At 50.3% G+C, this 20,206-nt stretch overlaps 1 protein-coding gene across 1 annotated transcript in view; it reads right to left on the reverse strand.

Annotated features, from left to right (window-relative positions):
- Positions 1-2,629: 2,629 nt before the first annotated feature.
- Positions 2,630-20,206, reverse strand: part of LOXHD1 (lipoxygenase homology PLAT domains 1) — a 123,682-nt gene continuing 106,105 nt past the window's right edge. Inside the window, exons 26-29 of the mRNA XM_070778996.1 lie at positions 19,640-19,810; positions 13,343-13,475; positions 11,853-12,011; positions 2,630-5,737 (exon numbers count right to left, since the gene is read on the reverse strand). Of these exons, the coding sequence (XP_070635097.1) occupies positions 5,257-5,737; positions 11,853-12,011; positions 13,343-13,475; positions 19,640-19,810 (944 nt within the window). The 3' untranslated portion in view covers positions 2,630-5,256. The remainder of the gene's footprint in view (positions 5,738-11,852; positions 12,012-13,342; positions 13,476-19,639; positions 19,811-20,206) is intronic.

Raw genomic sequence — 20,206 nt, forward strand, 5'->3', positions numbered from 1 at the left:
GAGAATTTCCGAGGCCCCATCAATGTCCACTCTTCCTCTCTGGCCATTCCAGGCCATGGTCAGCCACCAATAATGTCTGTCCAGCAGAAGGGCTGGTGGCTGAGGCCTTAAAATCAAGACACCAGGAACGACTGCTTGATTAAATGTCTTTCCCACATTCAGCTGGAGAGTCTAGAAGAAAAGCCACATTGAGGCCTTGAGGCTGGAAGCACAGAACCCACCCTCCCTCCAGCTCATTAGCATCATTGCCCCCTCCCCCGATTCCAGTGACACTACCCAACCTTCTCCTTTTGAATTTAGGACTAGAAATGTCAAATGTCCTTGCCCATACTCCCTTTGTCCAAGGCTGAGGTCCCTGGAAGACTTATCTTGCCCTCACTCAGAACATTTGGCTGTTTGCAGGTGGGTGATACCTGGGGTCAACCTCTGCCAAGGGGCTGAGAGCAATGGGGGTCCCTGTTCAAGATAAAGACACAGCCCCAAGGGTCCTCCAGAAGTGGGCGTCTACAGTACTTCTGACCTTATTCCATTTGGAGCCCACATAATCAGAATTCAGAAGGGGTATATCTGAAATGAGCTGAGTTTACTTATCAAAATCTTGGAAGGAGAATGTTGTTCAGTCAAAGAGCTGAGAAAATATGATTGAAGTCTTTCGTTTAACCTGCTTCTGAGAAAAAGTGTTTCTTAGACTTTGGTATAACAGTTCCTGTGTAAATAACTTGTGCTAATTGCAAATGAGTCTTTTTCTTTAATGTGGACCCTGGGGTCTTTGGGCTTCCCAGGTGTGCTTGTGGTAAAGAACCCGCCTGCCAACGCATGTTTGATCCCCGGGTTCAGAAAGATCCTCTGGAGGAGGGCATGGCAATCCACTCCACTATTCTTGCCCCGTGGGTAGAGGGTCCTGGTAGTCCATAAGGTTGCAGAGTCAGATACGACTGAAGCGACTTAGCACACATGCACGCATGCAGGTTTTTATTTGGAAATACTTTGTAGTTGTAGCTTTACATTTAAGATTCTCTCCAAATATTCTTTAATGCAGACTTGCCTCAGAATCAAATGAGGAAAGATGATGCTGATATAAAGCTTGGCATTCAAGAAGCCATTTTAAAAAAAGAACTTTCTAGCAATGTGAGCTGTCAGTGCGGGAGTGGGGTGGGACTGGAGAAGGCATGAGCAGGTCTGGAGAAGACAGTAGGAAATGGAACAGAGGAGCAGGGGAGAAGCCTATTCCTTGTTTTGTTTTCTTCATCTTAAGGGGTTTGGGGGCTTCCCTGGTGGCTCAGATGGTGAAGAATCTGCCTGGAATGCGGGAGACCTGGGTTCGATTCCTGAGTTGGGGAAGATCCCCTGGAGAAGGGAATGGCTACCGACTCCAGTATTCTGGCCTGGAGAATTCCATGGACAGAGGAGACTGGTAGGCTACAGTCCATGGGGTCACAGAGTCAGATATGACTGAGCGACTTTCACTTTTAAGGGGTTTTGTCTTGGTTGGAGGAAAGGGACTATCCAGGGCCACCAGCCATGGCTGATGCCCCCAACGATGACCAGGGGCCATGTCAGCAGCAGGGACCTGGAGGTGAGAAGGGTTCAGGAGATACCTTCCATAGAGAAGGGGCTATTCACCTTCCCCATGGCTGGGTGTTGAATCTCAGCCTTGCGATCAGGACTATTGGGATACAGAGCTTTGTGGGGCCTTTGGGTAGAAGAATGTCTTTCTTCTAGGGCCAGGACTAGGGATGACGAGGCAAGCAAGGTGCCCAGGGTGCAATGTTTAAGGAAGCCCCACTCTTGGGTGCCAGCCCGGCCTTTGCACAGGTTGAGCGCCTCCTTAACGTTTGTGCCCTGGGCTGCCTGCTTGCTTTTCCCAATCCCAGCTTTCCTTGCTGCCCTTCCTGCGCTGGTCTGGAAGAGAGGAATTGAGGGATTGAGCCCAGCCCAGGGGCTGGCGGGGGGTGGAGATTTGGAGTGTGCTCCCTCTTGGAGGCTTCTGGGGGGCTGATCCCGCATTCCCTCCTCAGGGCAGAGAGGGCACAGCAGGTGCGAGCAGGGGCAGCAGGGGCTCCTGCTTTCACTGCCCTTCTCCCCAGTGCCCTGCTAAGCAGAATCGCCTGCAGCCTGGGAGCGGGAAGGAGGACTTCAGGGCCCTGATGGAAGGGCAGTGCCCAGCCTGAAGAAGCAGATCCGTGGGGAGGGGACCTGATGCAGGAGGGTTCCACAAGACTCCCCTCTCCACTGCGCTGCCCATCTCCCTCCGACCTCCTCTGGGAGCTCGAAGATTATCAGACAGCCCTCTGCAAGCGCAGCCTTGTCCCTCTGGGAGCCTTGGTGAGTCAGAGGCCAGTTCCAGTCCTCAGTTCCTGCCCCTCTGAAGCAGGGAGGCTGGACTGGCCCGGAGCCTCAGAACAAGGTGGGAGGGAGGGCTGGATGGTGGGGAGGAGACTTGAAGCCCGAGGAATAGCTCCAACCAGAGGCTCAGCAGACAGACAGTGCATGGCATTGCTGGAGACAAACGGGCTGGACACATAGCCGGGGCAACTGGCCCAGGTCCCCAGGGACTTGGGGAAACCAGGCGGGTAGGAGGTGCCCTGCAGGAGATGAAGTGCATCCCGATGAACAGAAGGGATAACAGTTTTGATAGCTTTCATAGCAGTAGTTTCATCCCTGGTGAGGAGGGAGAGCAGCCAGGGCCAAGAAGAGACAGAAAGAAAGTTGACGCAGATCATGGGGTATATTCCCAAACCAGTCCAGCCCTTTGCAGTAAGAGTAAGCCCACATTTATTGAGCACATCAGCAACTGAAAAGAACACAGGGCCTTTCCCCTCCCAGTCTTGGCTGGATCAACAATAGATGCGCTTGCCAGAGGACAGAGCAGAAAGTGCTTTTAACTTTGAGCTGAGCATCACCCTCCAGGTATAACAGAGGACGGACAGACGGAGAGCCTGAGAAGGGGGTGGGCATGGATACAAGGGCAGGGCTTTCAGAAAGAGCTGAGGGTGGGCAGGGAGTACCCCTTCCTTCCCTTTGGCTGCCCTTTTGCCCAAGGCTGTGACTGGGGTTTCAATGGGGCTATTTGGAGAGGGGGATGTGTCCATCTCAGCTGAGGACACAGCACCCTGTGCATCCAGAGAGACTGTGGGAGTGAGGGATGGGCAGATTGACTGCTGATGGCAGAGTGGCCCGAGTGCCCAGGGTTTGTTAGAGCAAAGGATGCCAGAGAGCCTCCTTGTGGGTGTCTTGGTTTCAAAGCACGACACAGTGGGAGAGGGAGGTGGGGGGCCTGAGACGGAGCCCACACAAGCGCTCGTGGGAGGAAGTCTCCAGGCGCTGCCAGTCCAGGAAGCAGGACGCCGTCCACAACGGTGCCCCCAGCAGGAAGCCGCCCTTTCCGCCTCTCCTCCCTCCCCCAGGGGTGGGGTATCAGGGTCAGGAGTAAACGTGCAAAGTGGGCACAGGAGGTGATGCTGACCCCAAACTCTTACACACACGTGTGCACACTGACACACACGCACACTCCTGTTTTCTCACTTCAGTTCCCGCTTGGGACTGGATTGAGCTCGGGGATGGGAGGAGACTCAACTCTAAGTAGAATGCTCTGGTCTTTGTACTGGAGCCAAACATTTAAATTACAGAACTGAGATGGACTTTGTGGCTTTAAAGTGGCTGTTGGACATTTTATTACCTATGAGAGTCCAGAAGAGTTATGAGGCTTGCCTTAATTTTCGTCCAGGGACACGGGAAGAACCAGCTCCAGAAAAAGATATAGAGAAAGCTGTTTAATGATTACTGGTCCCCCATCCTACTCCAGCCCCTAGAGTCCTGCTTATTCAATATAATGGACAAACCCTTCATTGCAGGCGCTGAATTAACTGGTCTGCATTTTAACTCACTTAGTCTTCATAATAATCTATGAAGTCAGTGTTACTCTTCTATTTAACAGATGAGAAAACTGAGGCCTGAGACATGAGATAATGTGCCCAATCTCTCCCAACAGGGAAAAGGAAGAGCTGGGACTCAAGCCTGCTTCTTGCTGCCTCTTGGCCTGTGCTTACTGCGGCAGCCTCTCTCCAAGGGTCTCTGAGAGTGCAGAGCCAGGAAGCCTCACCAAGTTTGTACCTGCCTAGGTTAGAGGCCCTGAGGTGACACGGCAGAAATGCTGATACTGGGTGCCTCCTACGGGACGACTTCCTGGCCTGATGCGCCTTTCTGCTCAGTCCCACCCCCCTGTCGGCAGGAAAAGGAGAAGTCAGGGGCTGAGTTCTGCAGCACTCTTGTGAGGGTTGATCAGGGAGTGTGTCTGTTTGTGCGAGCACATGTGTGCATGTGTGTGCGTGCACGCACATGTGTGCACACACACAGATATGTGGCTCTCCAGCTGCCTCTCCATCAGGGTCATCCCCCTCAAGGGCAGAGACCACACCTTTATTTTCTTCCAGTCCCTTCTCAGCTTTCAGTCCACATTGCCCACAGCAAGGCACAGGTGACAGGTGCTAAACACCACAGATGTCCCCCTGCCCTCCCAGCCCCTGTGCAGCAGGGACCAGGCTGCTCCAGGCAACCTCTCCCTTTGACTGCTGCTCAGGTCTCTGTGTCTCAACTGTGTTATTTCTGGCTGGGGCAGCTGCAGGCACTTGGTAATGCGTTCTTTGAAAAGTGATGGAAAGAATCAGGTGTCTGTTCACAGGCTTATAAATCCTTTCAGCTAAAATTCTTTCTCCTGATGTTTTTCTCCATTGGCTGCTGGATTTATTGAAACTGGGGAAAAGGATGTGTTTCTAAGTGAGCAGATGCCCAGATGAATTCATTGCAGGGTGTGGTTGGTAATAATTTAATTAGCCCAGTTTTTTTTTTTTTTTTGGGGGGGGGGAAGTGTTAATTAGTTCTTGCTTAAAATACATCACTTTGAGGACCTCTTCTTCCCCACTTCTATCCCCTGGGTGAAGCCCCAATTTCCCATTCATGCCCAGCCCATCTCAGCCTGGTCACTACTGTTATTGAAAAAGAAAATGCCAAAACTTATTTTTGGGCAGCCACAGATTATGACACATGTTGATGGATTCCTATAGATTCAGGAGACCCGGGAGAGGGCAGGATTCCACCAGCCGTCACCCACAGTGACCTCCGAAGGATCATGGAACTCTGGCCCCCCAGTCCCAGCTCCAGGAGGCTTTCAGGAAAGGACTCCTGAAAGCCCTGGTTGAGGGTGGCAGGTGTGGCCGGGGCGAGTTGGTGCAAATGGAGAGGAAGGGCTTGCAGCCCTCAGACGGAAGGGAAGAGGTCCCTCCAAGTGAGCCCATCGCCCCGCTTCTTGTCCAGCCACCTGCCGCATGTGAAGATGGTGGCCACCCCGGTGCTGGTGTTGGTGACCTCCACCTTGTCCACCAGCCAGCCTGAGCAGTAGCCGCTGCCGTCGTGCTCCAGGCGTACCTTGCGCAGCTCGCCCAGCTCCAGCGTCTCCAGGAAGAAGCGGTCAGTGCCGCCCCGCTCAAACAGGTTGCGCGTCTTCTGCTTCAGCTCCCTCTTGCCCGTGTCGCCGCTGGACCCAAAGATGGTCACAAAGACATTGGCGTCAGTGCCCGCCCCAGGCTCATAGCCGGTCGTCACGATGACCTCGTACTTGACCGGCACCAGGCTCTGGACCTTGCTGGCAAAGCTCTCTGTAGTCTTGGTGACCTCGAAGACCTTGAAGTACTTCCTCTTCCTCTTGAGGGGTATCAGGCTGTCGCAGTTGAAGAAATACCTGCGGGTGGGAGCAGGGGAGGTCAGGGAGTACCAGCCAAGGCTCACGCCCTCCCTTCCAGGATCCTGGGCATCCACCAGAGATTCCCTCCCAGACGACAAGATCTTAGGGCGGAAATTGTCCGTGTCAAAATGTAAGGACAGACTTTTCAGATGAATTTTCGTTCATCTGAAAATTGACAGTGACTGACATCACCATCTTTTAAACTGCCCCTTGATTCTCCTTTTCTTTTTCCCCTCACACTCCACATCTGTGCTTAGTCGCTTAGTGGTGGCAGACTCTTTGAGACCTCATGGACTGTAGCCCGCCACGCTCCTCTGTCCTTGGGATTTTTCAGGCAAGAATACTGGAGTGGGTTGCCATTTCCTCCTGCAGGGGATCTTCCTGACCCAGGAATCAAACCTGCATCTCCTGTGTCTCCTGCATTGCAGATGGATTCTTTACCTGCTGAGCCAATCCACAGCTGATTCACCAGCAATTCCCACTGACTCTATCTTTAAAATACAATCTAATAAGTCCAGAATTGGCACAATCTCACTAACTACCTTGCCACTCCTCTCATCCAAATCACCACCATCTTCCGTCTGGAATGTGTCAGCCTCCTAACTGGTCTATCTGCTTCTCAATACCTATCTACGGTGAATTCTCTGCACAGCATCCAAGTGATCCTGTGGAGATGTAAGCCCGAGAATCTTATCCTTTTGCTCAGAATTTAAACTGCCCTTTGATTCTCCTTCTCATTTTCATCCTTATTCTCAAAATTTTTGTTTTTCAGTTGCTCAGTCCGACTCTTTGCGACCCTATGGACTGCAGCATGCCAGGATTCCTTCACTATCTCCCGGAGTTTGCTCAAACTCATGTCCAGTGAACGAGTGATGGATTAATACTTATTCCCAGAAAAAGTATTAATAAAAGCCACCACCTTACTAAGGCTTGCAAGACCTTACACGATCTGATCCTCGGCCCAGGGTTTACCTCTCTGACCTGTTCCTCCCCTTCTCTAAGCTCACTGCACACCAATCAGGCTGATTCTCTTGCTCCTTCCAAGGGACTGATGAATGCTTTTATCCACTCTTGTCACCTTCAGAGGAGCTATGGGACCAGAACGGCAATTCTAGGCTAAGTCAAGTGGAAAAGTAACTATGAGATAGAGGTATGCTCACAAATCCCTTGCACTTGGCTGAGTTTAACCATGGGTGTATATGTGTGTTGTGTGTGTGCACACATATGCATGTGTTCATGGATGACACAGTACAAAGGGGTGCAAAGTACTGAAGAAGCTACCACATGCAGAAACAAGTCCAGGGCCAAGAGAAATGGTCTTGGACCAAAAAGTCCCTTCTCTACTCCACCCCCAGCGTTAGCCTCTGGGTAATGACAGTGAGTCCAATAGTTATAGGAAGAAGTCAGAGGCGCGGTGGGAAAACACCGCATGGGGGTAAGGGGGCTGGGGTCTGCCCCAGCCCTGCCACCTCCCAGCTATGTGACCTTGATTTTCCCACTGGCAATGCTAGAGGTTTGGACTGAACAAATGTCCTTGTTTTTCTCCCCCATCCAAATCCCTAACATTTTAACAGTTTTGGAAAGAAGCAATTCTGGCACTGGCTAATGATTTCAGAAACGTAGCCCTGAAAGGGTATGCCCAACGATGAAAAATTAATTTCTAGATTAAAACCTATAACAGTAAAAAGAACTTGGTTTTCTGCATGCTCACTAAATGCCTGGGTTTTGCATTTTTGCATTTCATCAACTCCCCAGGTCATATAGTTCATCTCCTCCAATTTCACAGAAGGGAAACAAAGGCTTGGAGAAGAGAAGTCATTACACAAGGTGACCCAGAGCCGGGGCCCAGAGCCAGCCTGCCCGGCCACTACAGGAACCAGCCGTTTAAAGACACTTGGCAGGAAATCCGAATTCTGTCTGGAGAGCTCTCTTCCTCCAACTTGTCACTTGATAAATCTGGGTTGTTGTTACATACCACACTTTCTTAGAGGGAGATATATTTGCCTTCTTTGCTTAAACATTCACTTAAAATGTATTTCTTTATGCAAATGTCCACTCATATACATAATTCTATATAAATGCACAAATCCTGTGATCATATGTGGTTTTCTAAATGCACTCTTTTCTTTTATGCTTGGCTCTGTCTCCCTTTTCCCCTCCTTTCCCCTCCTGCATCCTGCCTTCACCCCAGATAACTCATGTAACAGTTGTGGATACATCTTGCCAAATTTCCCTCTGTTTTGCCCAACTTTGCATGAACGCACATAGACCCACACACATGTGGGACGTCAGTGTTCCCTTTACAAATGGCATCGTATAATACATGTTTCCCCATATCTTGCTTTTCTCACTCAACAGTGCTTCTTGGGAATGGCTCCAAGTCTTCTGGTACATATTTAATTCGTTGTTTTTAATGGCTGAAAATTAGTCCCTGGTGGAGTTATAAGGAAACGTTTCCTAATAGACATCATTATAAGATCACCAAAATGTGGGACCTCAGGGCTCTGTGGAGTCAAGACTCCAGCTGTGGAAGAACATGCCAGGCTGTGCTCACTTGCAATAGGCTCGTGAGCAAGAATAAAGGCAAAGTAGAGAATAATGAACAAAAGTGAATGTTAGAAATATGATCATACTTGTTGATCATACAAGAAATATGATAGATATGATATAGAAATATGATATCATATGATCATATAGAAATAATATGATCATATAGACATATGATCATACTTGTTGATCATACTTGTTGAATATGATTATACTTGTCTGAACAGTGTGTGTGTGTGAGATATCAGAAAATGGCCAGAGAGAATGGGGTCACCAAATGTTCATGGTGGCCTTCTCTGATGGATAGGACTTTAAGGAATTTTACTTTCTTTTACAAAAGGGATTTTTTTTTCTTTCTTTCATACACATTTTTTTTTTTGCCTTATTTGAATTTTAAAATGATTATGTATTATATGTGATAATGAGATAAAACAACGATTTCGTTTTGGGTTTTTTAAAAAAAGAAACAAAAGCCTCTCTGTGTGTCCTTCCACTGAAGTTCTGAGGATATTAACAACAAAGAGCTGGTCAGAAATGCTGTAAGAGTCAGGACTAGAATCAGTTGGAAGGTGAAAATTTGAGATTTTTATAAGAGATTGAGATAAAATTATTTTGTATTTCATGGAAATCCAGATATTATGGCCCAACATGCTGGTTAGAAAGGAACTGTGGATCCATATACAGTGTTATGTAAGTGGTCTTTACATGATAGGATTTCAATGTGTTCTAGAACGGTGACTTTGGCCACCTGATGCGAAGAGCTGACTCATTGGAAAAGACCCTGATGCTGGGAAAGACTGAGGGCAGGAGGAAAAGGGGACGACAGAGGGTAAGATGGTTGGATGGCATCACTGACACAATGGACATGAGTTTGAGCAAGCTCTGGGAGTTGGTGATGGGCAGGGAAGCCTGGCGTGCTGCAGTCCATGGGGTCGCAAACAGTCGGACATGACTGAGCGACTGAACTGAACTGAACTGAGGACGATGACATGTAAATAGGCTCAGACAGTAAAGAATCTGCCTGCAATGCAGGAGACCCGGGTTCAATCTCCGGTTTGGGAAGATCCCCTGGAGAAGGCAATGGCAACTCGCTCCAGTATTCCTGCCTGGAGAATTCTGTGGACAGAGGAGCCTGGTGGGCTACAGTCCATGAGGTTATGAAGAATTGGACACGACTGAGTGACACACACACAAACAGAATGGTGACATGTAAATAGCCACAGTGACACACACGCCTGCCCCATCCTCACTCTGGATAGAGGTGATATCTGGCAGAGGGGGAGGGAGGTGGTCACCCACCAGAAATCACAGACTTGAGACCAGCACAGTAGGTAGGCTGGAGCATGACTTCTGAGAGCCTCTGTACTCCTGCCATCTTTCCCCTCTCACCAGACTCTAAAGAGCATCCATCTCTCCTCCCAGAGAAGAGCTGGGTGGTGCCCTGAAGCCACGCGGCTGACCAGGTGATGGCTGGAGCATCTGGGGTCTGGACTCCCTATACCCCCTTTGAGAAGATCCCCAGCCTGTGGACATCCCTTCCTCCCCTCCCAGCCCAGCTGACGAAAGGCCCCACTTTTGAGAGTGTAGGAAAAGATGCTTCACTGGGAGTGGTAGATTCTTTCTACTGAACAAGGAATCCTACAACTCAGCTGAGGACTGTGGGTCAGTTCTTCACTCCCCTCCCTCCTGAGACTGGAAGGTGCTGGGTGGCGTTGAGACCTTTGACTCTCTCACAGCTGACACTGTGTATTTAAAGCTAACTTAAGTAGCAACTCTTTTTATTGTATTGTATTGTCTTGTTTATTTTGGGTATTTGTAGAGAAGTATGAGCAGCCATGTTCCTTGCAGTCGGGAGGCAGTACAGGTTGGCTTGCTGGTGGGCTGGAACTCTCCCCAGCCCTGTATCCCAGATCCCAAGTCCTCAACAGGATTGCTTCTCACAGCCATGCCCAGTGACTCCTACAGGGTTTACTGTACCCTAGCTGGTTTTCCCTCAAAGAACAACAATATACCATTGCAGCCTGAGAGGGTGCTGCTATGAACTGAATTCTCTTTCCCCAAATTCTTACCCCAATGTGATGGCATTTGTGCATGGGGCTTTGGGAGGTCATTAGGTTTAAATGAGGTCATGAGGATGGGGACCCATGATGGGATTAGTGCCCTTGTGGGAAGAAGTGTGTGTGTGTGTGTGTGTGTGTGAAGTCACTTCAGTCGTGTCTGACTCTTTGCCACCTCACAGACCATAGACTGCTGGGCCCCTCTGACTATGGGATTCTCCAGGCAAGAATACTGGAGCGGGTTGCAAGGCTGTCCTTCAGGGGGTCCTCTCAACCCAGGGATCGAACCCCTGTCTCTTATGTCTCCTGCACTGGCAGGTGTGTTCACCAGGGCCACCTAGTGACGAAAGGAAGAGACACCAGATCTCCCTCTCTGCCGTGTGAACGCACGATGAGCTAGCAAGGGAGGCCTCACGGGAACTCAACTCCGCTGGCACCCTGACCTCTGACCTCCAGACTCCAAGGTGTGAGAAAAGAATGCCCGCTGTCTGAGCCACCCAGTCCATGGATTTGGTCGCGGCAGCCTGAGATAGCTAAGACACAAGTTCACATGTCAGAACCCTTTCCTGCTCCATTCCCAAAGGGTAATCTTGCTCGGAGACGGCCCGTTCCAGGGAGCCGGCGGGTGCAGGTACAGTGTGGACAGACATTGCCTGAGAGGCTGAGGCCCTGAAGGCTGGAGCCGAAGCTGGGACCCGCCTGGTCAGGCAGTGCTGCTGCTTCTGTCTGCTGCGATTCTTCTGAAAGATGCTGTCAAGAGCAGGGCCAGCCCGGGAGGGGCATGAGGGGGGCCCAGAGGGGCAGACAGTGGTTTTGGGGGTGGCCCGGCTATCATAGCCTCTCCTTGGGCTTACCCTCCCTGAGGCACATGCTGCCCTCTCCTTCCCCATCATCCTTTCCTGGTTCCTTTTTAGTGTCTTTTCTGCCTTCTAGAGCTTCAGGGCTCTTTCTGGCTTCCAACACAGTTACCAAGTGGTTTTAATTAGAAAAACTGATGGCTGCGAACTGTTACCCAGGTAACTAAGACCCTTAATCCTCTAGAAATGTCCTCAGAAGGCCCTGGAGGGGGAAATGTAAAGCTCCTTATCTGGGGTCCGCGGGGCGGTGGGCATGGGATTTCTCTGCTGGTCCCCACTCTGCCCACAGGGATGATGGGCATTCACTCTGACTGTGGAGCAGCAGGCTTCAAAGCTGTATCTCTTTGTCATTACACAGTGATCATGGGGGCAGGGAAGGAAAGCCTCAGCTGTCTGGCACTGCCTGACTGGCTCCTCTTTTCTTCCAAAGAAGCATCACTGGATAAAAAGGCTGGAGCACCCTAGGTCATCGAGTCTAGTCCCCTGCCTCTGGGGTAAGGCTCTGTTCAGAAAACTCAAGAACCAGTACAGCTGCCTCTTTCCTTTCTGACTCAGATGCCTTGAAGGGGACACCTCCCCACCCGCTGCCGTCTTGCCCATGGTCTGGCTGCAGGCCTCCCCGGGGGAAGAGGGTGGAGACCCAGCACATACACGTTGCCATACTCCATCTCGGTGATGGTGATGGTTTTGACGTGCCAGACCAGCTCTCTTTTGGGGATGAACCGGTCCTCCCTGGCAAGGTGGCCCACGCAGAGGGAGGCAATGTCCCCCAAGTAGACGCTGTCGAACTCAAATGTGTCTGTGGTCCCCCTGCAGGACACAAAGGTACCATCAGTGAGCGCTGCCCATGCCCAGTGAAGGAAGTAAGCATTTATCCAGTGCCAACTGTATCCTAAATGCTGGTCTGAGGAACAGGGATAGACCGGCAAGCGAGACCTGATGTCAGGCCTCCACTGCTTGAGGGGTTCAGTCTAGTTTTGGAACAAGACAATTGGAACCATTAAAAAGCCCTTTGGGCTGCCTGTTCCCAAAATCAGTGATTGGTAATAGCGCATGGTGTTGGAGGAGGGTGAGGCCCTGGGCCCTCAGCTCTGGGCTGAGGAGGGAGGTAAGATTCAGGGAGCAGAGGGAAAGGGAAGGGAAGCATCTTCTGATGAGGACTTGATTTGGCAAAGTCACGGGGTTGGAGGTGCGGTCATTTCTGGAGGGAGGGCTGGCTTGGCTGGAGTTTGGGTTCAGGGAGGGAAGGGGCAATGGAAAAGAAGTGGGGTGTGCTGCCTTTTGGGGGGGCAGCTCAGCCCATCTTCATGCAGAGGGGTTGTTGAATAGAGGGTGAAGTGAGGTTATGGGAGGAGGAGGCTCTATTTAAGAGATTCTGGAGGCAGCAGGGAGATGAAGTGGGCATCTGGGCAGTTCAGAGGCAGCTCTGATGTACAGGAAGACGTGAGAATTTCCAGGCGTGGCGGGCAGCAGGGAGTGCTGAGCGGAGGCGCTGTTACACGAGACCTAATTTTGATTTTTCCTATGAAGCATCTTAAAGGCTCTCCCCTCCCTCCCTACTTCTCACTAGAACTGAATTACATGCTGTCTTATTTGCGTTTTTACGGGTGACTGTCTCCCTTTTCAAGTAGGCTGTGAGCTCCTCATTTGCATGGATGTGGAATAACATCTGTGTGATTCCCAGTCCTGCCGCATAGTGGACTTGCTGTAATTAATTCAGTGATTTTTGTTGTAGTTTTGCATTAAGTTTTAAAAAATTGAAATACATTTGACATATACCATTGTGCAAATTTAAGGTGTACAACATATGAATCTGAAACATTTTTATATTGTACTATGATTGCCATTGTGGCCATAATTAGCACTTCTATCATATTACATAATTATCCTTTTTTTCGAGTCATTGGAACAATTAGATTCTAGTCTCTCTTAAATGACAGTCTTCTCCCTTCCCTTTTATAAAGCTCCTGTTGTGTCCCTAGAGCTGGAATGGCGTTGACACACAGTAGGTACTCAGTATGTTCTTGCTGGTTAGGCCCATTTGTATATTTATGGCCCCAACTAAAAGGGTTGGCTCTTGGGGTCCCCCTCTTACCCACCCCACTTATCCCCATTCCCCTGTGGGCACCCCCTCTTCCTACTTCCTGAAGGCCCGCTGTCTAGAAGAATTCTCCACGAGAAACTCTTTGGACCGATTCTTCCTGCCTTCCAGGATGAGCCAGACGTTCTCCCTGGTTTCGCCTCTGTTGCCGGTTTCTATGATGATCTCGTAGGCTGCAGTGGAGAAAGTGGGAGACGGTCAGCAGAGGGGAGGCGGCACCCACCACTGGGGCAGAAGCAAACCCACCTCTCCCTTCAGGTCCTACATCTGGTCTGAGACCACAGCCTTAAGTGCGGGGGCTGGGGCTCAGGTTAAAATCCTTACGATCCAGGCACTGTCAACAGAGCCTGCCTCGATTTAGCGGCAAACCACAAGGAGGGGATGAGTTTCCCAAGGGATGCTGGGGCCTGGCTCTCAGGGATGGAGGAGTCTCTGAGATGCAAAGTGAAGATCAGGAGCAAAGAGAAGGGAGGAGAGGCAGGGCCCAGCTACAGAAAGGGGAGGGGAAGATCCAGGCAGGAGAGACTCTAGAAGAGCCTGGAACTTTCTCTGGCAAACAGCCTCTGTATTGTCTCAGCCCTCACTTTGGTGTCTAGCTTAGTGTCACAATCTCCCTCCCCTGAAGTTTCCACAAGCAGGTCAGCACTGTTTCATTTGTTAAGCAGGTGTCTAGTGCCAGGACTGGGCTAAACTCTGGGTGACCCTAGCACTCATCTCTGGCCCCAGAGGGAAACACACTGACTATACAATGGAACAGAATAACCTGCAGCAAAGGGCGCAAGTACCAAGGAGGAGAGTGTGGATCTGGCTCCCGTCACATCTTCAACCTCACCTTCCAGCACCTTCCCCCTCCCTTGCACGCTCTGCTTGGCCTCTGTGCTATTCCAGGAGGACAAGGCCTGCTCCTGCCTTAGAGCTCTGTCTGCGGCTCATCCCCTTTCTCTCCCCACCTCCATCCATGTTGACCTGGCTCACTCCTTCCTGTCCTACTCAGATGTCCCCTTCTCAGGGACCACCCTAACCAAATTCCAACCCAATTTCCCCAGGGCTCCAGCCTGCTCTACTGAGCTCTATCATCTTCCCTTACCTAGTACCTTCTAATATGCTGCTGCTGCTACTGCTAAGTCGCTTTAGTCGTGTCCGACTCTGTGTGACCCCATAGACAGCAGCTCACCAGGCTCTCCTGCCCCTGGGATTCTCCAGGCAAGAATACTGCAGTGGGTTGCCATTTCCTTCTCCAATGCATGAAAGTGAAAAGTGAAAGTGAAATCGCTCAGTCGTGTCCGACTCTTAGCGACCCCGTGGACTGCAGCCCACCAGGCTCCTCCATCCACGGGATTTTCCAGGTGAGAGTACTGGAGTGGGGTGCCATTGCCTTCTCCATCTAATATGCTAAGCGGTTATCACTTTGTTGCTTACTGTATGCCCCCCTCCCACCTGAATGTAGCTCCATGAGGGCAAGGGTCTTTGTTTTGCTCATTATAGACCCCAAGTGACCAGAATGGTGCCTGGCACATAGGCATTCAATAAATAGTTGTTGAGTGAATAATGAATGATTGGGCTCATCGCAGTAAGCTCCATGAAGAAGGCAGTGTGTGAGCTTGGCCTCGAAGAAGATTCATGATTGTGATCAACAGAGAACCGAGGGATGCTCTAGGAGCGGGGGAGGGGAAGGAGCATAAGCAAAGATACTGGAGGGCAGGGGCGGGGCTTGAGATCCAGGAGATCCAAGAGATCCAGCCCCACTCCCCACGGACCAGCTGGGATGGAGCTGGCACACAGGAGGACACAATATTTGTCTTCCTGCAGTTAGTGAGTCACTGAGGATTTGGGATTCCAGATCCAAAGAGATAGTTTGATTTCTGTGCTTTTATCTCGGAAATGTGATAAAGACAATTAGAAGGGATGGCTGTGTCTACAGCTCAATGTAATGTCAACCCCAGCCTCTCAGTGACCTGTTGCCTTTGTAACTTCTCTCAAGTCATAGATAGAGGGCATCCAGGCAAAGAACCCAGGATAGGGAAGGAGATTCACAGTGAGCACAGCCCTGGAAGAAGAACCTGTCTCTGCAGGCCCAACCGTTCACAGCACCAGGACATGAAATGAATGAGTCATGGCTCGAGGCTCAAAGCCAACACAGGGAGGGTAAGGTATTTCTGCAAACCAGACACCTGTGAATTCAAAGTGGATCCTTCACTGTAGAGGAAATGGACCGCCAGCGCCCAGGGAAGAAAGCAGGGAGCACTAGGAACCTACTTTCTTCCTGCAGTCAGCTCAAGGAGGACATGCATGTGGATCACAACCAGCTCTCTCCTCATGGCCCCAAAGACAAGGCAGAGAAGGAAGGCGTGTAAGTGAGGACATTCAGATGGATTAAAAACAAATGTGGCCAGTTGCATCAACGGTCTTTCAATCAGCCTATTTCCACCTTGGAAAAGTCATTTCATCAATGACTTGATAAAAATTTGGAAGGCATGACTTTCAGCTTTGTTTATAGCCTGCTGGGAGGAAAGGACAGAGGAGGACCAGGGACCTGACAGAATAGGGCAGGTAGGAGCCCAGCCTAGCAGGGATCCACATGAGGCTCACCCCAGAGCCAACACCCCCATGGGAGGAGTCCGGCTGGAGAAAGTGGCTCTGTAGCCACCATGCAAGTCATTGACATGAAGGGGCCACTAACAAAGACACTGTGGGCTTAGTGGGCATGAATGTGGCAGGACAGGAGAGAGCAGAGCCGTCCGCCCTTGACATCTGGCCTGTGCTCTGGGTGTGGTATCTGCAGACAGAGGTGAACCAGAAGCCCAGGATGCACCGAGCAGATCCAACCCACCTCACACGAGCAGCTCCTGAACAGATAGGTGTTTGCCTTGAGGCCAGGACAGCAGGGGCACAAGGCACTGAGGAGCACCACCAGAGGACACCTGGGCATCCAGTGGGCACCTGCAGCTTATTGCTCCACATCACCTCCCCCATCTTATGTTGCCAGGACCCTTTTTGGCTCTGGAAGTTCCTCCCATGTGGTTTTGCATGAGAGTCCCAGATCTGGACAATCAGAATTATTCCTTACGAGATGCTCTCTTCCCTTCCACCAAAGCCGTTCAATTAGAAGGCTACGGGGTTGGGGGTACCAGCCACCATCTTCCCACGATGTAGAGAAAGAAACAGTTGAGAGGAAAAGGGGACAAGGACATACTGAAATCACTGGAGCCTCTGGAGAGAGCCAAGCCCCAGCCAGTTCCACCTGAAACTTCCAAGTTCTGGGCACCGACATGCTCCCTTTTTCCTGGAGCCAGCTTAGGGCTGGGGTCTGGGCATGTACAACCAAGTCCTGACGACTCCTGAAGTTTTCTGTTTGCCTCTGTTGGGACTGCCAATGGATAGTAGCTTCAAGAATATAATCATAAAGATGAATTTTTAAACAGAGCTGTCTGGTGGAGCAGTGAGTCCTCCAACCTGGGGAGTTGGTCATCAAGCTTGATTGTATCAGAACTGGAAATGTCGCAGATAAGGCTGACTGAGCAGCCTGAAAAGGCTTCAAGTAGGGGTGGATAAGAAGGAAGGGGGCTGTAGAAGGGGGAGGCATTGGTCTTGCTGGAGGATGTCCCAGAGAGGGGGCTTCCCAGGAGGTTCAGGACCTGCCTGCCAATGCAGGAGATGCAGGTTCAATCCCTGCATCTTCTTGGGAAGATCCCCTGGAGGAGGACATGACAACCCATTCCAGTATTCTTGCCTGGAGAATTCCATGGACAGAAAAGCCTGGTGGGTTACACAATCCATGGGGCGGCAAAAAGTTGGATACGACTGAAGTGACTTAGCACGCACACAGCATGCCCCAGAGAGATATTTTTTTGTTCTCCTAGGTGTCATGTATGTGTGTGTGTGTGTGTTGCATACATGCATATGCACACATAAGCACATGCTCTTACTGCAGGACTTAACACAGAATCTCTGGGGTGAGACCCAAATAACAGTATTATTTAAAAGTTGCCAGTGGTTTTCTGCTTTGCCTGCACATTGGAATCACCTACAGAGGCTGATGCTTACAGAGGATGGGGAGCAGCTTCTGAAATTGCTAACAAGAACTGGAGGTGAAGGCAGCAAACAGGATGCTAGACAAGGTGCGGTAGTTGATCAATCTGGAGCACCAGCCAGGCCCGAGGATGACACAGCAACCTGAGGAGTCCTCATCTAGGAATCAGGAATCATATGAGTCCTACTGGCTGTGGCTAAGTCTTTGGTGTATTGCTTCACTTTTCTGGTTTATGGTTTTCCATACCTAGGATATAGAGAGGTGAATTTGCCCCTATGCAGGTCATAGGGTGGGCGTAGGGTGGTGAGGATCTAGTGAGAACAGGGAATGTGTGGAGCACCTTCACACACATGCAGCTCTGTTCAGATATGAGAGAGTGTTTATTCTTATAAGTCGAGTGCCCAGAGATGCCCCTGGGGACCAGACATGGACTGTAAGTGCCATGAGGGCAGGATCTCTGCCCTATTCATTACTGTGTCCCAGAACCCACACCAGGCTGTGTCACTTGATTAAAGATGCTGAGGTTGGTATGATTGGCTTGAATTGTATCCCTGGCTCTCCCTAGGATAAGCTTCCATCTGCGGGCATGGGTGTCACTGGCCTTTGGGCACCCTGCCCTCTGCAGGCTCCTCATAATGACAGACTGATCCAAACCATTCCTGGGCTTGGTGTCCCTGCCCTTCCATCTCTGTCTCACACACATCCTTCTGGAATTAATGCAAGTACTGCTTCCCCTCTACCAAGCTCCCTACCAACCCAAATTCCACAGGTCTTAGCAAGCTGTTTGGCGGGAAATCTGTGAAGGAAACTCCGTGGTTATGCTCCCAACCTCACAAATCTCTCCTCCCCTGAACGCCAAGGGCCCCAGGAGCCTTTATTGCTCATGTTAGCAATTATGCATTAGCCTCCACCACTAATGAGATTGTGAGGCCCCAAGGAAAAACAACCTTCATTTGCTGAGCTCTTATGATTTGTGCACCTACTAAGTCCAAAAGCCTGCAGAGTGTGTCTGTCCTTGACCTCTGGGAGCTTATAGCTGTGTAGGGATAACACAGATGGGCACAGTTCAGTATAAGGAAACTAACAATCACAAAGCAGGGTGCATGGTTCATAGCATCTAAAATAAAAGTGGGCCCCCAGTAAGTACAATTAGAGACGCTGGGAGTTCACACTCTGAATTAGGGCAGGCACCCTCATACATGAAGGCTGACAGATGAGTGGTTGGCCCTTGTCTGAATGCTCCCAGTACCATCAGTGATCAGCCGTCTCCAAGCAGCTGAGTCCATCACTGGGCAGTTTGGATGGCATGGTGCAGAAGGCTCTGTGGCTTTCCACCAAGCATCCATGCTTCCCTTTCGTGATGTACAGAGCTTGCCCGGGGCAACTGTCCAGCCAGGTACTACAATCCCAGGTGCCCTTGCATCTAGGTAGAGCCACATGACTCAGAATGTGAGTTAATGTGTTAAGAAAGTATGGAGTGTGCCTTCTCCCAGCTCTTTTCCCTCTTCAAGAAATGTGGGAGCCACATGTTGAAAATGGCAGACAGGTGAGAAGAGCTTGGGCCCCTGAATCACAGTGTGGAAGGCCTCTTGCCAAACACCCACACTGGACTGATTACATCAGTGAGAAACAGATTTTGTTGTATTTAGCTATTGAGATTTATGGGTTTAAGTCTTACTGCAGCTAGTGTTACAGTAACCAGCTAGCTGCAGTACGAAAAGGTTGGAAAATCGTTTCTTTACATCAGGCTCTGCTATTGATAAGCCTTCATCAAATCTGTTGGACCCAGATACTGGCATCTGTATTAAAGAGACACCTCCCTGGTTCTTGATGGCCATCCACCTTAGGGACCAATTACTCTTTCCCTTTGCACATGCCCTGAGGAAAGAGCCAAAGAGAAAGCTGTCAGTGGAGATGCTGGCTCCCCACACATTCTGTTTTCAGGAAGGCCGGAGTTGGTGGCTGTTGCCATAGACATCAGTTGGAGAGAGTCCACAACAAAAAATTAAACCAGAGAGAGCATCACATCAAACTGCCCAGGGTAGGCTTGTCCCCTGTGGGTTTTCTTGCTACCTAATAAGTCCCTGTGATCTGGGGCCATGAGCTGGCACCAGTATCTTGGCTGTCTCAGGTTCACAAAGCAACACTTAGGGTGTTTACTTATGTACTGCTGCAATGTTATTTCTTTCATTGGGCATCTGATTCCCCTCCAGCTATGAGAGATCTTCCTTTAGATTTTCCAACATTGTTCCCCCTTCCCTCTGCCCAGGCTGCATCTAAGCAGGGCCCACCGGTGTCCCCACGTACTGGTCTCCTCCAGCTCGTCATGGATCTCATTGTTGGCGCAGGCAAAGTCACGGACTGTCTGCCTGTCGCCCTCACTCTTGGAGAGCCAGCAGTCACATTGGAAGCGGAAGGTCTCATCGCGGGAATTGTCCTTCACATCAACATGGCTCAGGTGCCAGCCAGGAAATATCCCTGAAAATAGAGACACGGGGTTGGAGGCTAAATGGGCTCATCCTCCCCTTTCAGACTTCTGCTCCCTACATCTGCTGGCTGTGTGGCCCTGGACAAGTTCTCTGTCCTCTCTGGGCCTTTGTCTCTGTGTTGATGAAATGAGGGGTTGGGTTAGATGATCTCTGAGATACCTCTAGCCTAGAGAATAGATTGGGTTGGCCAAAAAGTTTGTTTAGGTTTTTCCATAAGATATTATTGGCCAACACAATAATTCTCTTTGCAGAATCCTTAACTTGGGTTCAGGAACTCTTAGAGGATCTCTGTGTGTCCATCGTATGTGCAGAAGGCTACAAGGAAGGCATGTATATGTTTTACTTTCACATCTTGCCTTCTTATGCCACTTGGGGTTGGAAGGGC

Source organism: Bos indicus, chromosome 24 (genome assembly GCF_029378745.1).
Source record: "Bos indicus isolate NIAB-ARS_2022 breed Sahiwal x Tharparkar chromosome 24, NIAB-ARS_B.indTharparkar_mat_pri_1.0, whole genome shotgun sequence".
In the NCBI taxonomy this organism is placed as follows: Eukaryota; Metazoa; Chordata; class Mammalia; order Artiodactyla; family Bovidae; genus Bos; species Bos indicus.